Source organism: Salmo salar, chromosome ssa05 (assembly GCF_905237065.1).
Source record: "Salmo salar chromosome ssa05, Ssal_v3.1, whole genome shotgun sequence".
NCBI classification, from domain to species: domain Eukaryota; kingdom Metazoa; phylum Chordata; class Actinopteri; order Salmoniformes; family Salmonidae; genus Salmo; species Salmo salar.
This window is the reverse complement of record NC_059446.1, coordinates 31706873-31726114: the sequence shown is the minus strand read 5'-3', so window position 1 is coordinate 31726114 and position 19242 is coordinate 31706873. Positions and strand designations below refer to the sequence as shown.

General features: G+C 42.9%; 1 protein-coding gene and 1 pseudogene across 3 annotated transcripts; one reads left to right on the top strand and one right to left on the bottom strand.

The window, feature by feature from the left end:
- Window positions 1-132: 132 nt before the first annotated feature.
- On the bottom strand, window positions 133-15280 carry nbp1a (Nuclear cap-binding protein subunit 1-A). 3 transcript variants are annotated; one of them, XR_001328705.2, is made up of 23 exons: window positions 14642-15279; window positions 13262-13350; window positions 13026-13126; window positions 12764-12920; window positions 12537-12644; window positions 9572-9693; window positions 9263-9332; window positions 8789-9004; window positions 8571-8668; window positions 8373-8436; window positions 8175-8285; window positions 7800-7927; window positions 7624-7698; window positions 7382-7485; window positions 6955-7077; window positions 6761-6863; window positions 6477-6570; window positions 2263-2366; window positions 1970-2087; window positions 1408-1551; window positions 1105-1218; window positions 815-1014; window positions 133-196 (listed from the first exon to the last, which is right to left on the bottom strand). XR_001328705.2 is itself a non-coding variant. In XM_014199423.2 (22 exons), exons 1-22 carry the CDS (start codon window positions 14673-14675, stop codon window positions 901-903), a joined length of 2388 nt encoding a protein of 795 aa, XP_014054898.1. In that variant the 5' UTR covers window positions 14676-15280; the 3' UTR covers window positions 133-900. The 3 variants fall into 3 exon arrangements, 2 of the variants coding, with proteins under 2 accessions (XP_014054898.1, NP_001158814.1); XM_014199423.2 differs by having other exon boundaries at window positions 133-1014; window positions 1408-1548; window positions 14642-15280; NM_001165342.1 differs by having other exon boundaries at window positions 133-1014; window positions 14642-14818.
- On the top strand, window positions 14745-18140 carry LOC106604603 (thiosulfate sulfurtransferase/rhodanese-like domain-containing protein 2; annotated as a pseudogene).
- The last annotated feature ends 1102 nt before the right edge of the window (window positions 18141-19242 follow it).

Here is a 19242-nt window from a genome sequence, read left to right as displayed (position 1 = left end):
TGTAAACAAAAAGGTACAGACTAGTTCATTAAAAAAATCCAGATACATAAATTGACACGTCTTTTCCACTCTTTTATACATTGTGTTTTAAGTGCCGTTTTAAACTACTGTAAATATACAAAAAAAAATAAGTTATTATATCAACCACTTTATTGAATTCCATGTCAGTCATTGTTTTCCTTCCTTGAAGAGGTGGCTAAGAGGAAAGGGATAAGGGCAGGAAATGTAAACGTTACACAGTGGCCAACAGAAGAGTACAGTTTTAACTGTTTCCCAATTTCCATTCACATAAAATACATTAAAAAAGAGCACTCTGGATTCACGCTCGCCTGCTGCTTTTTGCCCATTTGCAACCTCAGGTTTTTAAAAGATCCACTTTAATAGAGCCCCACAGTGGAGGTGTCATAATACCCATAAAACCTAGCGGTCAAACAGGGAAATGGTTCTAAACGTTTTTCCACCATTCATTTTTCCCATAGGGAATTTTAGAAACACTTAAAATAAAGGCTGTGTTTCATGTAGGCTGACCCTGGCGTGACCTTTTGATAACCATGTACATCTCTCGGACAAGGTGACTTATCAATACATATGGCTCTGTTTACATTCAGATTTGAAAATGCTAACTAGCATCAAAGTAGACAGGTTTTATGGGTATTATGACTCATACTGTGGTACTCTATAAGACTATGACTAATATGTGGTAAACAATGAACAACAAAATGGAGGGGGAAAAAAAGAAAACGAAAGAAGGACCCAAAAGAAAGAACTTAAAAAATATGGTAATTTTACAGTTAATACCTTGAACGGCACTCACCACACAAAGTCGAAATAACAAAAAAGGTCTAACGAGGAAATCTTGATGCAAGAGCTGGCTATGTGTGTAGTATGGTGTGTACGGGCTCAGAGCTGCAGGGCACAGAACTGCTGGTACACAGCTAGGATGTGGTGGTCGAGCTCGGCGGTGAACAGCAGGTTCTCCAGTGTCCCCATGTACTGCTGGATTGTCACATGGTGCTGCAGAAGGGGAAAACAAAGAACTTAATGAACATCAGTTGAACTTGAATTACATGGAAAATAATTGACTGAAGGAGGAGTAGTAGCTACCATGAGGAAGATTTGCTGCAGCCTCTCGATGCAATTCTTGTACCAGGGTGTGCTGAAGTCCACACTGCCTGTCTCGCAGCGCACCAGGTGCTCCGTCAGCATCATGATGAAGCGCTACGGGGACAAGAGAGAGGAAATAGAAGTGAGAGAAAAAATAATGGTAGAACTTAAGGTTGAAATTGGTCTGTAATCATACAGAATGTCATCACTGAAAGGACTGAACAGTTGAAAACAATACAGGCAACCATGTTGCTGACAGTCTATTCAAATTCACAAAGCTTTATTGTCCATCCAGACCAATACCTGGAAGATGACCAGGAAGAGGTTCTTCTGCTCACTCTGGGCCGACTCCACCTTTTCCTGCAGACGCTCGATCTGCTCCTCCAGCTGACCGTCCTCATCCTCACTGTTCTTCTCCATGTCTTCCTCGTCTCCACTGTCCTTCTGCTGAGAGATGGAGAGAGACACGAGAGTCCTATTTGCTTGTTTTTTGTATGTTAGGCTCCTCTAGTTCCTTTAATATGGTAATAATGCTGACATGTACTGATGACTTATCAGGAAACAGACTAAACTGATAAAAATGTTTGAAAAGGGACAGTGTGTCCATTCAAGGCCAAATTCACTTAGTTGGTTTGATAAGATCACGTGTGACACAGGTTTAGACAGCAAAACTAGGGCACCATTAAAAAAGGGTCACTACATAATCAGGAAGGGAACATTCTGCTTTGTGCAAACCTTAGAAAAAATTACTGGCATAATCAGTACACTATTCAGAGCCATATTGTTGGTTAATTATTGGGTTTAAAGAGTCTATAAGAAGCTCTGCTTACAGCAGTGGTTGCTAAGACACCCACCTGCTGCCTACCTTCTTATGCTGTTGTCTCTCCAGCTTATCCTTGGCCTCCTCCAGCTCTTTCTGAATCTTCTGGACGTGTTTGTTCATCTTACGGATGGTGGAGTGCAGAATCTCCCAGACGTAAAACCTGCCCGCCACAAGGCCATGCATGGATTATCCATGAGTTAATTCATTTCAAAACAGTTAAACTGTATTAGGATAACTGAGAAAACTACTTGATCGATATTCACATTATTTAATTTACAGCCAGGGAAGACACAGCAAACGTGTGCGTGTGCACACACAGAGGGTTTAAGGCCCACCTGGTAAACTCATGAGCCATGCTAGGGGAGAAGAGCCAGTTGGCTACGGCTGCACAATCCACAATCTGTGTACGGATCAACTTGTCCACCAGCACAGAAACCATCTGCACAGACAGACAGGTCAACCACACTGAGTTACACCAAAGACTCTCACCTTTCTCCATACAACCTATGGTCAGGGCACAATTCACAACATTATATTAAAGGAGAACTTGTTTTTTTACAACCTAATCTCAATTTTTTATCTAAATGGCATGTTTTGTGACATTAACGTTTGAGACACTTACCCCAAACCAGCAAATGACTCAAGTAAAAGTCACCCAGTAAAATACTATTTGGGTAAAAGTATTTGGTTTTAAATATACTTATGTCAAAAGTTAATATAGCCCCCCCCCTGGACGGTTGAGCTAACGTAAGCTAATGTGATTAGCATGAGGTTATAAGTAACAAACAAAAAATCCCAGGACATAAACATATCTGATATCGGTAGAAAACTTAAATTCTTGTTAATCTAACTGCATTACAGTGAAAGAATACCATGCTATTGTTTGAGGAGAGTGCACAATTATGAACCTGAAAATGTATTAATAAACCATTTGGGCAGTCTTGATACAACATTTGGAACAGATATACAATGGTTAATTGTATTCTAAAACTTTGCACATACACTGCTGCCATCTAGTGGCTAAAATCTAATTTGTGCCTGGGCTGGAATAATACATTATGGCCTTTCTCTTGCATTTCAAAGATGGTACAAAAAAATAACGCATGTTTTTTTCTTTGCATTATCTTTTACCAGATCTAATGTGTTATTCTCCTACATTAATATCACATTTACACAAACTTCAAAGTGTTTCCTTTCAAATGGTATCAAGAACATGCATATCCTTGCTTCAGGTCCTGAGCTACAGGCAGTTAGATTTGGGTACCGTAATTTCCGGACTATAAGTCGCAACTTTTTTCCCACGCTTTGAACCTCGCGGCTTAAACAATGACGCGGCTAATATATGGATTTTTCCCGCTTTCAATTTTTTTTTCTCCAAACAAAAACACATTCTGTGACGTGCTCAGTTTTTTGGCGGCATGAAGCTTTCATTAGACCAATGAAATTGCCGAATGGGTTAAGGTCAAACAACTTTTTTGTTTACTATTTAGATTAAATTGAGCGCTCTCAAACTTCCCATCATTCTGATTACGGTAGTCATTTTGTCACCCTCATCATGGCAAAGACACGGAGAAATGCATATGATGCAGCTTTCAAGTTGAATGTGATTGATCTGGCTGTTGGAAAAGGAAATAGAGCTCCTGCACAGGAGCTTGGTCTTAATGAGTCGATGATAAGACGTTGGAAACAGCAGCGTGAGGAATTGACTCAGTGCAAAAAGACAACTAAAGCTTACTGCTAATTTTTATTTTTTGTTACAAGCCATGTTTCGTTAAAGCCTATTTATTTTTGTTACAAGCCGTGTTTCGTTAAAGCCTATTATTTTTGTTACAAGCCGTGTTTCGTTAAAGCCTATTTATTTTTGTTACAAGCCGTGTTTCGTTAAAGCCTGTGTAAAGTTATTTTGTTTCAATGTACCGGTAGGCACCTTCGGCTTATAGACATGTGCGGCTTATTTATGTTCAAAATAATATTATTTTTGAAATTCAGTGGGTGCGGCTTATATTCAGGTGCGCTCAATAGTCTGGAAATTACGGTATGTCATTTTAGGCGAAAATTGACAAAAAGTGTCCAATCCTTAAGAGGTTTTTAAGCAAACTAGAAGGCAAAAATGTATTGTTTTTTATTTATTTACAGATAGCCAGGGTCACACTCCAAAGTCATTTAAAATACAGCATTTGTGTTTAGTGAGTCCGCCAGATCAGAGGTAGTAGGGATGACCATGGATGTTCTCTTGATAAGTGTGCAAATTGGACAATTTTCTGTCCTGCTAAGCATTCAAAATGTAGCAAGTACTTTTAGGTGTCAGGGAAAATGTATGGAGTAAAAAGTACATCATTTTCTTTAGGCATGTAGTGAAGTAAAAGTTGTCAAACATAAATAGTAAAGTACAGATACACAAAAACACTACTTAATTTTTATTTAATTTACACCACTGCCCCAAACAGCAAATCACTCCCTCGTCCTTGTTGTTTAGTATGGGGGCCCTGAAAACACTTAAACCTCCCCCAAAACACAATTTTAGAAACGGCAAAGCTCTCAGTATAGTGATGCAGGTCTTTAGATGTTGTACACATGAAATTGTGTCATTCTGAACTTAATCCTAAATGTTATATTCCCTTTTACGCTCCTCGAGCCGTCTTGAGCGGTTCCATTTTCCGTGGAGCCTGCTGCAACAGGTAACTGCCAAAATAAAGGAAACACCAACATGGTGTCTTAATCGGAGGGCCTGTTGTCCGGACCTCTGGCAGTCTCTATGGGGGTGCCACAGGGTTCAATTCTCGGGCCGACTCTTTTCTCTGTATATATAAATGACGTTGCTCTTGCTGCGAGTGATTCTTTGATCCACCTCTACGCAGATGACACCTTTCTGTATACATCTGGCCCTTCTTTGGACACTGTTAACAAACCTCCAAACAAGCTTCAATGCCATACAACACTCCTTCCATGGCCTCCAACTGCTCGTAAAACTAAATGCATGCTTTTCAACCGTTCGCTGCCCGCACCAACCCGCCCGACTAGCATCACCACTCTGGACGGTTCTGACTTAGAATATGTGGACAACTATAAATACCTAGGTGTCTGGCTAGACTGTAAACTCTCCTTCCAGACTCACTTTAAGCATCTCCAATCCAAAGTTAAATCTAGAATCGGCTTCCTACTTCGCAACAAAACCTCCTTCAATCATGCTGCCAAACATACCATCCTACCGATCCTTGACTTCGGCGATGTTATTTACAAAATAGCCTCCAACACTCTACTCAGCAAACTGGTGTAGTCTATCACAGTGCCATCCGTTTTGTCACCAAAGCCCCATATAATACCCACCACTGCGACCTGTATGCTGTCGTTGGCTGGCCCTCGCTGCATATTCGTCGCCAAACCCACTGGCTCCAGGTCATCTATAAGTCTTTGCTAGGTAAAGCTCCGCCTTATCTCAGCTCACTGGTCACCATAGCAACACCCACCCCTAGCACGCGCTCCAGCAGGTATATTTCACTAGCCAACACCTCCTTTGGCCGCCTTTCCTTTCAGTTCTGCTGCCTATGACTGGAACAAATTGCAAAAATCACTGAAGTTGGAGACTTATATCTCCCTCACTAACTTTAAGCGTCAGCTGTCAGAACAGCTTACCGATCGCTGCAGCTGTACACAGCCCATCCAACCAACTACCTACCTCATCCACATATTTGTTTTCTGCTCTTTTGCACACAAGTATTTCTACTTGCACATCCTCATCTGCACATATATAACTCCAGTGAAAATTGCAATTACTTCGCCACTATTGGCCTATTTATTGCCTTACCTCCTTACTTCATTTGCACACACTGTATACAGATTTTTCTATTGTGTTATTGACTGTACGTTTGTTTATCCCATGTGTAACTCTGTGTTGTTGTTTTTGTTGCACTGCTTTCTTTATCTTGGTCAGGTCGCAGTTGTAAATGACAACTTATTCTCAACTGGCCTACCTGGTTAAATAAAGGTGCAATAAAAAAATAGGGTGTTGGGCCACCACGAGCCACCAGAACAGCTTCAATGCTCCTTCTACACGTGTTTGGAACTTCCTGTGTGGAAGCACCCCATGCTTTCAATATACTTTGTATCCCTCATTTACTCAAGTGTTTCCTTTATTTTGGCAGTTACCTGTAAAACGGACGGAGAGGTGTTGCTCGAGCCGCAACAAAATGGAATATAGCGTTGCGGATAAAGTTCGGAAGGACATAATTTCATGTGTACAACATCTAAAGACTCGCATCACTATACTGAGAGCTTTGCCGTTTCTAAAATTATGTATTTAATGTGTTTTTGGAGCCTTTGTTCAGGTTTTCTCATGGCCCACATACTACACAACGAGGATGAGGAAGCGATTTGCTGTTTGGGGTAAGTTTCTCTAAAACGTGAAATGACAAATAAGGTGTCTGGACTCTTCAATAACATGCCATTAACATTTTTTTTTGAAATGAGATTTGGTTGTAAAAAATAAACTAATTTCTTCTAACTCTGGGGAAATGAGTGCTCTAGTGTAGGTGAATGGGCCGGTTCTAACCTGTGGGTGGTTCTTCCAGACCTCGTAGACCACCCGGAGGATATGCAGCTTGCCCTCGTCACAGTCCGTCAGGGCCTTCAGGATCTCATGGAACCTGGGTGACAGAAACAGGACACTTTAGGTGTTGTACACACAGACAAAGCACGTGTGTTCATTCAACTGCCTAGTAGCATAGCAATGCTACACTAAGCCTCAAGACTGAACAATGCCACCCTTTTCTGTGGCACACAGCAGAGGAGGGCACAGGAATGGAAAGTGTGGGTTGGAATAACAGGCACACTCACTTGGCCAGGGCACTGAAGGAGTGGCTGAAGGACTTGGCAGCCAGATGGAGGAGGGTCTGCAGGAACACCTCTATCTTCAAGGGGTTGAAGCCCTCGCCCTCATCTGGAAACAGACAAAGGAGGAGTGAGTGAGAATGAGTAGAACATATCCCAATAGGAACATGGAAGATGAGTGGGTTTGGGGGCTAACTGACCGTCGTCATCTTCCTGGTTGGGGTTCGGCACGTCTTTGAGCACGGTGAGGATCTCCTCATTGGAGGCCCGGTTCTTGATGGCATTGCCCACCGCTATGGCCACCGCATAGCCTGGCAGCGCACCTGGACAAAGGCAGAGGTGTAGTCATGCGTCAAAGAGTTCAACAGAAAAGGAAGACAGTGCACACCGTATTTAGTTCACTGGGATAACAACACGAATGTGCAGTGGTACCCCTGTGGCTTCTGAGGTTGACACTCAAAAGGCAACATCTATAATACAACAGAAAACCAAATGGCAGACCAATACTTTTCAATAAACCAGGCTCACAAAGACAAGCACATTAGAGTCATCTTAGTCCCCAGGCTATGCTGAACCAACAGACAGCATCTTACAGAAATTAAACCTTTGGAGAGGCGGTGTACTTACTGTTGGCCTCATCTTGGTATTTGTAAAAGAAGATGGGGTCGGCTGGGATGAGTCCTGAGAAAGTGGGAGGGACGATGTCCACTATCCGCTGATGATAGGAGAGCCTGGAGGTGAAGAGCAGAAGTTCAATGGTCACTTTCTAGAGACAGACTAAGGAGAGCCATCTCTATACATATCCATCACTATATATGATCTAAAACAAGCTGGGTGCAACACAGCAGTAGTGGATCTGAATGAAATACCTCATGCATTTCTCCAGAACCTCCTTGACAAACTTGGGCTTGGGCTTGTCTGCATCCAGGGCCAAACAGTCCACCCTTTGGAGATGAACGTGAACAGATGAGCATTGCCGTAACCATAATAAGGAGTGATTCCAACTACATCAAATAATTCAGTTGAGGAAGACAGCTGATCTTACCAGTCGTCCCAGCTCCATCGGAACTGAAAGTTGCTCAAATGGTGGGAGAACCAGTTGAGTAGTCGGTCTATGCAAATAGTGTTCATGGTGTCCAACCTCACGTACATCATCTCTGTGGCTTGGGCCAACTGGGAGGAGGCTGTTAAGGGGTTAACTATCACTATTTATGTGATGTAAAACAAGTATCCAAGCCTGACAAAAAACAATTAGGAATTATTGGTTTAAAAAAGTAGGATCTCTGAAAAACGTATTTCTGAATTTTCCCCGTGGTATTTTGTGTACCTTAGTTTCCCCGTACTCAATTTTTGGGCAGAGAAGAAAAATGCATTCCTGAAGTAGTCAAATATTGTGTCCCACTAGCGGGGTGAAGGATACAACTTGGGGCAGGGAGCCTGGCTGCAGCTTGCAGAGCTCAATGAGCAGCGTGGTGTACATGACGTCGATGTGGGGGGGACAGGGCAGCTGAAAGAGCTCTCCAAAGATCACCTGGCAGAAGACAGAGGAATGGAAGTGAACTAAGTTCCTGTTCTCCAATTGATAAAACTCCTTGGTATGAAGCAGTAATGGACTTACCTCCACAATGTGATAGTTGAGTGGGATCTTGTTTTTCCCTGGATAGCTCAGCAACTGCGCAGCACTGATACATATATAAAAAAATATATATATATATATATAAAAAAAATGTTCTCTCACATTTCCTCAATCACAAATTACTAACTCGAACAACAAGAGGACACATTAAGAAGTCCATTAGAATGTAAAACAGCTCACCAGGTCTTCCTCTCTTTCCAGTGGGACTTGATGATGTTGTGAAGGTTATCCTCAATAACAAACCTCTCCACAGAGTGGCTGCCTGGCATGACAGGGCCCTGTGGTCAGGGAGAGGAAGAAAGGCTAGTTCAGAGCAACCCAAAAGGCAACCCCATTCCCAAACGTTCCTCTTTCTCTGTACTCTTGACTGGTCTGAGAGAGGGAATGGTACAGGGTACCTCGGGGGCATCGGTGTAGTCGAACATGCGAAAGATAACGCGGGGCATGGGGTACTGGCAGTCGGGCATGTGGGCTGGTGGGGTGAAAGGTGGCAGGTTGTGCTGCAGGGCCTCACACAGCACGCTGTCAAAGGCAATGTACGGCCGCAAGATGTGGCGCTCCTGCCAGCGGTCCTTCTTTAGCTTCTGGATCTGAGCGTACAGGCAGTCCAGGTACTGAGGGAGAGAGAGGTGGTGATGGAATATAACACTTATCAACACTGGTATCTCCTACTTGAAATCAAAGTGTATTTGCCTGCTTGCACAGGATAGAACAGGTGTAAGTGGTACAGCAAAATGCTTACTTAGAAGCTCTTCCTCAACAATGCAGTGTTCAAAGGTAAGAAACAGAAAATCCAGAATAGGATCTTAAAAAAAACACTGAATAAATACTTGGCCAGACAAATAAAAACACAATAAATAAAAACAACTTACCTCCTCTTGTGGGTGTGGCTTCTCTGCCGTCCAAACCTGAAGCATGGGGACATGAGTCTTCAGTCGTCTCCTGAAAAACAGTAGATAGGCGTCACCACGATCGTCTCATCACTATTTAGTGCAGTTGACAAAGGCATCACCCTCAAAATACTCAAGAATTTAAATTGCATTACGTCATGCACAGTTTCTCAACAAAAGAGCCAGAAAGACACTACTGGAAGTCTCTCTAGATAAGAGCATCTGCTAAATGACTCAAATGTAAAGACATGTAAATACCAAACTATAGTGGAAGACAGAAAGAAAGTGTACTTGAGATAACCGTCAATCTGGTTGAGGAGCCGGTCCATCTCTACGTCCTTCTTCTCATCAAGCTCCTTCCCAACCCAGGGGAGACTGGAGAGTACAGCATAGACAAACCAGTCCGAACGCACCTGGGAAGAGAGAAAACAGTTAAAATGCACCAATAGTCAAACTAAACTGTATATACACACCCTCAGTGGCCAGTTTATTAGGTACACCAACACGTTCATGAAATGGTTCGCTCCTACAGACAGCGAGTCATGTGGCCGTGGCTTGCTATATAAAGCAGACAGGCATCCAGTTACTGTTCGATTGAACGTTAGAATGGGCATAACGAGCGTCCCTACAGACCCCTTGACTTTTTCCACATTTTGTTATGTTACAGCCTTATTTTAAAATTGATTAAATTCATGTTTTCCTCATCAATCTGCACCAACACCCTATAATGACAAAGGGAAAACAGGTTCATTTTTATTTATTTTTATAATTTATTAAAAATAAAAAACTGAAAAAGCTTATTTACATAAGTATTCAGACCCTTTGTAATGAGACTCGAAATTGATCTCAGGTGCATCCTGTTTCCATTGATCATCCTTGAGATGTTTCTACAACTTGATTGGAGTCCACCTGTGGTAAATTCAATTGATTGGACATGATTTGGAAAGGCGCGCACACACCTGTCTATATAAGGTACCACAGCTGACAGTGCATGTCAGAGCAAAGACCAAGCCATGAGGTCGAAGGAATTGTTCGTAGAGCTCTGAGACAGGATTGTGTCGAAGCACAGATCTGGGGAAGGGTATCAAAACATTTTTGCAGCATTGAAGGTCCCCAAGAACACAGTGGCCTCCATCATTCTTAAATGGAATAAGTTTGGCATAACCAAGACTCTTCCTAGAGCTGGCGGCCTAGCCAAACTGAGCAATCTAGGGAGAAGGGCCTTGGTCAGGGAGGTGACCAAGAACCCAATGGTCACTCTGACAGAGCTCTAGAGTTCCTCTGTGGTAATGGGAGAACCTTCCAGAACGACAGCCATCTCTGCAGCACTCCACCAATCAGGTCTTTATGGTAGAGTTTGGCAGACAGAAGCGACTCCTCAGTAAAAAGGCACGACAGCCCGCTTGAAGTTTGCCAAAATGCACCTAAAGACTCTCAGACCATGAGAAACAAGATTCTCTGGTCTGATGAAAGCAATACGTTTTTTTATTGGGGCGGCAGGTAGCCTTCTGGGGTGGCAGGTAGCCTAGTGGTTAGAGCGTTGGGCCAGTAACCGAAAGGTTGCTGGATCGAATCCCCTAGCTGACAAGGTAAAAATCTGTCGTTCTGAACAAGGCAGTTAACTCACTGTTAGGTAGGCCATCATTGTAAATAAGAATTTGTTATTAACTGAATTGCCTAGTTAAATAAAAGGTTACACACCTCAGTTCTCTCTCTTCATTCAAAGACTCAATCATGAACACTCTTACTGACAGTTGTGGCTGCTTTGCGTGATGTATTGTTGTCTCTACCTTCTTGCCCTTTCTGCTGTTTTCTGAGCCTGCAGCTGCCATGTTGTGTTGCTACCATGTAGTTGTCATGTTCTGTTGCTACCATGCTGTGTTGTCATGTGTTGCTGCCTTTGGTCTCTCTTTATGTAGAAATTGTGTTGTCTCTTGTGATTTTTTTTATTTTTATCCCAACCCACATCCCCGCAGGAGGCCTTTTGCGTTTTGGTTGGCCGTCATTGTAAATAAGAATGTGTTCTTAACTGACTTGCTTAGTTAAATAAAAGATTGAACTCTTGAGCCTGAATGCCAAGCGTCACGTCTGAAGGAAACCTGGCACCATCCCTACGGTGAAGCATGGTAGTGGCAGCATCATTCAGTGGGGATGTTTTTCAGCGGCAGGGACTGGGAGACTAGTCAGGATCGAGGAAAAGATGAACAGAGCAAGGTATAGAGAGATCCTTGATAAAAACCTGCTCCAGAACGCTCAGGACCTAAGCACACAACGCAGGAGTGGCTTCGCAACAAGTCTCTGAAAGTCCTTGAAGGGCCCAGGCAGATCCCGGACTTGAACCCAATCTAACATCTCTGGAAAGACCTGAAAATAGCTGTGCAGCAATGCTCCCCGTCCAACCTGACAGAGCTTGAGAGGATCTGCAGAAATACAGGTACGCCAAGCTTGTAGCGTTATACCCAAGAAGACACGATGCTGTAATCGCTGACAAAGGTGCTTCAACAAAGTACTGAGTAAAGGGTCTGAATACTTAAAATATATATATATATCACATTTACTTAAGTAGCAAGAATTTCTACAAACTTGTTTTTGCTTTGTCATTATGGGGTATTATGTGTAGATTGAGGGGGGAAAAAAACAATTTAATCAATTTTAGAATAAAGCTGTAACGTAACAAAATGTGAAAAAAGTCAAGGGGTCTGAATACTCGTCGGTACCAGGTGCACCGGTTCCAGTATCTCCAACGGTGCGACAAACAAAAAACATCCAGTCAGCGGCAGTCCTGTGGGCAAAAAAAGCTTGTTGATGAGGTCAAAGAAGAATGGCAAGTATCGTGCACGCTAACAGGTGCAGTAAAACTGTGGTGTTCAGAAAGGCATCTCGGAACGCACAATTTGTGGGCACACAATCACCAACACTGGACAATTGAGCAGTGGAAAGACATTGCCTGGTGCGACGAATCCTGGTTCCTGTTGCGTCATGCTGATGGCAGAGTCAGGATTTGGCGTAATCAGCAGGAGTTCATGGCCCCATCCTGCCTAGTGTCAACGGTACAGGCTGGTGGCGGTGGTGTGGGGAATGTTTTCCTGGCACACGTTAGGTCCCTTGATACCAACTGAGCAACATTTACATGCCCGGGCTGTTGTAGAGGTAAAAGGGGGTACCACCCAGTAGTAGATGACCGTACCAAATAAACTGGCCATTGAGTGAACTTGCATACAATTCATGGCTTTAAAATGTATCAATAACATGTTACCTGCGGAACATCCTCCTCCTGAGTGACGCTAACAAAGTTCTCAAACATGGCCACCATGGATGGGGCAGCGATCACGTGGCAGTTCACCAGGTCACAGAGGAAGCGCACCTGGAGAGAAGAGTGTGTCAAACATTATTGAAATGCATCTGTAATTGTTTTTGAGAGACCCTTGCTAAATTTGCCTGGTGAATCTGTGGACCAATTATTTTATGGCACCAAACACTTACCAGGTAAAGAGCGTCGGTGTACAGGTTGGCCTTCAAGGTCTCTTTAAGTTGTCTGATCATGGCCTCCACAAACTCCCCGCCAAAGTTGTAGTTCCTGGCATTGAGAAGGCCCACTAGTGTTGTGTACACGGTCAGCTTCTCGGGTAGAAGTCGAGCCCTGTCAAAACAAGACACACAATTAGAATGTGGAACCGTTCTGTACTGTACCTATGACTGCACTAAAAGTATTTCAAATGTATTACAATAACTTGGAATAGCTTACACAGCACACAAGATGCGCAGGATTTTGTTTTTGTAATTGGGGAGATCCGCTTCCAATACACCTGCGAGACCTTCCAAGTTGCTTTCCAGGGAAGAGGTACTCTGCAAATGAATTAAGAAATTGGAAAACAGCATATCTGGTGATTTCAGGGGTCAAATCAGACAACAGTATAGTGAGTGACAAAATGCACACATCATCCAGAAAACATACCCACACTTACTGCAAAGCCCTATTACCTTTTCTCCCACTCGACATATCAGTGATTCCAGGCGATCCTCAATCTCAACGGGCTCAGAAGTTCTCCTTCTTTTGTGAGACTGGCCACCTAGAATGAGATGGACACATACATGATGGATGACGGTGAGATGGAACAGGTAGTCTGAGATGGACCCTTCCTTCAATTGAACCTTTTGTGCTAACTCACTGACACGTGAAATTCTTCTCTCTTTAAAACCATTATCTTACAGTAGTGTAACTGGCTACTAGTTAATTTCACAAATCATTATTTTGCAGATCCATTGTGAGGTAAATGGCAGAGGCTACAAGCATGATAGCAAGACAACTTTTTGACATCACTAGTTGCAAGCACACCCAAGGTCTGAAATGTGCCCCAAAAACAACATTTAGTTAGAAGGGGCCATCTGCAGTTGCAACATCCATTTTTGGACGTATAAATTAATGATATGTACCCATTGATTCTTGACTAATATAACATAAATGCCTCATGAGCTTAGTTCAACTGCATACCCCATCAAAACCCAAAATACAAGTTTGTTTTACTCCAATGTTTGTAAACAAACTACATGAAAAACAAATACATGCTGATATCATGGATGGTCCTTGCATCCATCCATAGCTATATCTATGAATTTTAGAGTGGTTACTTTTCTCCAGCCCCATCCCTCAGCTTTGTACCGAAACAGGGGCTGGGAAACCTCTTATTGTTTCAACAGCTGATTATCACTTTATCACAGTGGTTAACAAGACAATATATCAATTATTTGAAGGACAAATCTATAATAAAAAACTAGGCGGGTGCTAACATTTCTCCCATTTCAAATTGAAAATGTTCATATTCCACTCTCCCTGAGACAGCCTCGGCCAGGGATCAACCATTATTGACGGCGACCCTGAAACTATTAGGTGTAAGTGTGTTGCTCAAGGGCACATGTTTCACCTAATCAGCACGGGGATTCGAACCAGAGACCTCTAGGTTATTGGCTTAACCGCTGGTAGGATAGGGCTGCATACGATGGTGGACGACGGGTAGTTAGGTTGCTAACTAGCTCGACAATTTCTAGCTAAACCGGCTAAAAGCAAGGGCTATGTTAACCCATCAGGCTAGCTAATCATGGGGTGTTGGAAAACTGCCAATGTGACTTGCAAAATACTTGGTTTGGTGTTTCACATTGATGTATGAACCGATAGTCAAATAACTTCTCACGTTAGTTAATTGAACTGACTATGGTGATTTAACTAGTACGCAAGGTAGCTAGCTAACTTAGCATGCTGCACATTGACTACAGAGCGAGCAGCATCAACTCACGCTGGCTTCAGCGAACGTTAAGCTAACTAACGTACTCTGGCCTCGAATTAGCTAGCTAACGACCACTTACCATCATCTCCGTCACTGTGCCGTCTTCTTGACATTTTATTATTGACACCGTTGGATTAGTATGCAGCTTCTTATTGATTATGGTAACAGTATTTTTCGAGATAATGAGATTAGTTATCAAGCTTTTGAGTTTTTCAATAGTGGTCAGATTCAAGTGAAGCCCATCCGGAACGGAGGTTGACCGGACGTACTTGGTTGTGTACTTCATTTGTCTTCCGACATTCTTGTGTTTTGTCACTTGTTTCTCATCGCCGGTGTGGCCTAGCTAGCAACTGTTATTTTTCAGCTACATTTTTGTTGGTAAACTGTGTTTCTATGGAAATTTGTTTTGCTTTGTTAAAGGATTTAATTACTGACATAGTTAAAGTAAAATGGGGTAGCTAGCTATCCACTGGTGTAGCTACGTAGGCTGGATAACGTTTCCTAGTAAACCGGGAAAAAATGCAGTCTTGACTTGAGTCTAGAAGTCTAACGTTAGCTGGTTAGGTTCTTGTTTTAGCAAACCATTGACATGACAACCGATGATGTTATGGCTTGCGATAGTTAATTAACATAGATGTTGACACCATTGCACCCCATGGTTTTAAACAAGAGAAACCCCAACTTTCTGCAACTTTACGAAGGTACTACTCATTCTGTAAGAGGAGGGTGAGTGTAACAAACGTAACGTTAGCTATCTTATTAGCTAGCTATGTCCACTCCGTTTATTTTCTTAGTATGCCATAATGAAAACATATCTTATCTTGCAGACATTTGGTACATTCGTGGCATCCAGAATAGCTTCATGTCCTGAGGCAGAATCTCCAACAACAGTTTGGACTTGCTGTGGCCAGACCTTTAAGGAACCTCCTATCCACAAACATGTGGCAAGGACTCATGACACTGACATTCAGAAGCTTACCAAGTCCACATTTGAGATTTTACTGAGCCAGAATGAAAAAGAAGCCGCTTCACAACAACAATCAACAGAGAAAGAGCCAGTTGACATCTTCTCCTGGCTACCTGACAGTCACATCACCGGTGACCAACTACACAAGTAGGGCTTCCTCGTGGGCTCTTTCAGTGTTGAATCATTACAGTGGATCTTATAATGCTCTGAAATACATACATTTTCATGCTCTATTTCTTGTAACCTGTAAAGTGGCCCAGGTGAGGTTATTCTGCTCTACTGCTACTGTCCGCTGGCAGATCCACCGCTCATCTGTGCTTGGCAGAAGGCCCTTTGTGAAAAACTCCAGTTAACTGGCAAGGTAATGGAATGACAAAATCCTGGCATATAAAAATATGATGATTTTCCTTTCCTTATAATTCAGTACTCCATTTAGTACTCCATTTAGTTATATCATTTCTGCAGGTGAGGGTGGCAACAGGGGATAAATGGAACAGCTGGAGGCACAAAAGTGGCGACGGACTTGTACATCAAGGCAATGTGCTCCCATCCCATCTTCAAGATAATGGAAAAAGAAGACTTTAAGGTAAAAACAACTTCAAATAAAATTATTTGTCACATGCACCGAATAAAACATGTGTAGACCTTACCATGCAATGCTTACTTGCGATCCCTTTCCCAACAATGCAGAGTTAAAAAGTAAGAACATTTTACAAAAAAGGAAATAGTAATACAATAACAATAACGAGGCTATATACAAGGAGTACTGGTGCCAAGTCAATGTGCAGCGGTACAAGGTAATAAGTAGGTAGGGGTAAAAGTGACTGCAATCAGGATGGATAATAAACAGGGTAGCAGCAGCATATGTGAAGAGTGTGAAAGTGTGTGTGTGGCGTCAATATGCGTGTGTGTTGGAGTGTCAGTGTAGTATGTTTCGGAAGAGTCCAGTGAGTGTGCATAGAGCCAGTGCAAAAAATAAAAATAAGGGGGTCAATGCTAATAGTCCGGGTAGTCATTTGATTAACTGTTTCGCAGTCTTATGCCTTGGGGGTAGAAGCTGTTCAAGAGCCTTTTGGTCCCAGACTTGGCGCTCCGGTACTGCTTGGCTGGAGTCATTGATAACAGAAAAAGGCTTGGGGTAAGGTTTACAAATGTTTCTCTGTGATCCATTCACAATTGTTTTCAATGTCTCCTTAGACCAGTGATGGGGGCGCAGAGTGTTTCTCTAACCTTCGAGTTGGAGTCTACAAGGAAATAGTGCCAATGGGAGTGGACCCAGATTCCCTCTCCTACAGACTAGCAGGTAGGCCTATAACATGTGTCTCGCGTATGTCTGCGTTGGATATGTTATTTGACGTAATGGAACCAGTAACTGGTAATGGTTGAATATGGCCCTGAGTTAAGCCTCTGTTTTTTCCACTTAGGTGCTCACCTGGAACCTGAAGAATTCCAGAAAGAAGTGGAGGCTCTTTTGTCTAAAGGTGACTCTTGCAATGATGCAATACTGCTGAACTGCCGGAACTTCTATGAGAGTAAAATTGTAAGTATTGGATTTGACCGCATATGTCAACTGTGTTCTGTAGTTATATTTGTATTTATCATATAGAGTAATAATAATGGCAGTTTAATGTACCAAATTTGTTTTTGCTTTCAGGGGCAGTTCAGCCAATGTTTGGCCCCCAACATCTGAAAATTCAGTTACTTCCCCGATTATGTTGACCAGGACCTTGACCTCTTTCGAGACAAGAATGTCCTGATGTACTGTACCGGCGTCATTCGCTGTGAGCGCGGCTCAGCCTATCTCCGCTCAAAAGTAAGCTTACCTTTCAGTGACAGTGTCTCATTGAAACATGACAAACATGCTTCATCCAACCCAAAAGCTCAACCTAAACAAATGTTTAAAAGTATGTTTCTCTCCTACTTCCAGGATGTGTGTAAGGATGTTTATCAACTGAAAGGTGGCGTTCATGAGTATGTGGAACAATTCCCTGAGGGCTTCTATTGCGGCAAACTGTTTGTGTTTGACGGGCGCTATGCCATCTCCTCCAACAGTGACATCATCTCTGGTCTGTATAAACTGTGAATTGCCCTTAGCACTTTCCGATTATCACAGTGCTTTTTTTATGTAAGAAGTAGTCTCGTTTATGAGCTTATGTGCCAACCCAAAGAAAAAGTTCCTTCCTGTTAGAACGAGAGACCTATTCATCAACATTCCTCTCCCCTTCCTCCTCTTTGTCTGCAGAGTGCAGATACTGCGGCTCTCCATGGGACCAGTACCAGCTGTGCTCCACCCACTTCTGCTGGTCCTTTCCTGCTCTGCCTGCAGACAGGGGGGCCACACCGCCTGCTGCCCCACCTGCCAGACCAAGGGCCAGGGAGAAGAGCCCTCTGCCACACCTACACACAGAGAGGAGTGCGAGTGCACAGATGGGTGGCCCAGGATCCCCCAGGATGCATTGTGATGTTTTAAAACGTTCAACAGCGCTAAGCGGCGACCTTACCTGAAACTTTACCCTCATGATTTTGACAATCCTGGTTGAACAGACTCAAATGTGGTTGTGGTGACAAACGGCTAATTACTATTTTAATTAAAGGAATCCTCAACATCGCAGTTATTTTATGAGCTTGCCTTGAATGGGTCTTGAATGGCTGAAGTAAAAAAATGCACTAACATATTACATGTGACATGATAAAAGGCTTCATGCATGTCCCCAATATCATGACCTTGTATATTGTTCAATAAAAACCTATATTTAGAGATTACATATTCAATATTTAGAACATAAAAAATAGGTGCTGATTTAGCTAGAAAGATACTCGTGTTTATTCAACACTGATCCATCTCATCTATGGGTGTGTTTGTAAATTCAACCTGGAGTACCAGAGTGCGCTCTGGGCGTTTGTAAATTCAGAGCGTTTCGCTCTGAGTTTTCAGAGTGTACACTGGATGCTCAGGCCAGGGAGTAGGGTTAATCTGAAAGTCAAGCACCCAAGCTAACAGGCCAATGTTGGCTAGCTTGCTAGCTACTTCCAGACAAATGAGAGAACACCTCACTCTGACCATTTCACTCGCACTAGCAGAGCTGGTTAGACTTTTCATTTTTTCTAGAGCGTTGGTGACTGTAAATGTGCTGCTGGCAACAATTTAAAGGTTTTTTGCCAAGATTTATTGACACCCGTCATATTCAACGGCTGTTGAGCGTTCGTAAATTCATGTTATTCTGCGCTCTGGTACACTCAGCCGAGAGCGCTCTGAAATAGGAGTAGATAGCCAGAGTGAATTTACAAAAGCACCCTATATCTCTTGCACATCTGCCTACTAACAAGGTGGCGCCGTTATGCCAGCTGTAGCTAGTCACAGAAACAGCAGCTTCACACAGGGTGCGTTTGTAAATTCCTTCTGGCTATCTACTCTGATTTCAGTGTTCAAGAGCACAGAATAACTGCTGAATTTATGAACGCGAAACACCTGTTGAATATGACCGGTGTCAGTAAATGTTGGCAAAAATGGTTGCCAGCAGCACAGTTACAGTCACTAACGCTCTATTTAACCTGGGAGTGTGATGCCAGGAAAATATCCTCTCAAAGTCAACAAAACAAAGGCGATGATCGTGGACTTCAGGAAACAGCAGAGGGAGCACCCCCGTATCCACATCGACGGGACCGCAGTGGAGAAGGTAGAAAGCTTCAAGTTCCTCTGCATACACATCACT

Bases quoted from the DNA above. Each gene is read 5' to 3' on its own strand.
- nbp1a (NM_001165342.1), bottom strand. From the start codon at position 14,675: ATGTCAAGAAGACGGCACAGTGACGGAGATGATG. The intron at 8,669-8,788 runs GTACCCTGTACC...CCCTGACCACAG, and splicing joins ACTACACCGATGCCCCCGAG to GGCCCTGTCATGCCAGGCAG. The intron at 8,286-8,372 runs GTAAGTCCATTA...GTCTTCTGCCAG, and splicing joins TCAACTATCACATTGTGGAG to GTGATCTTTGGAGAGCTCTT.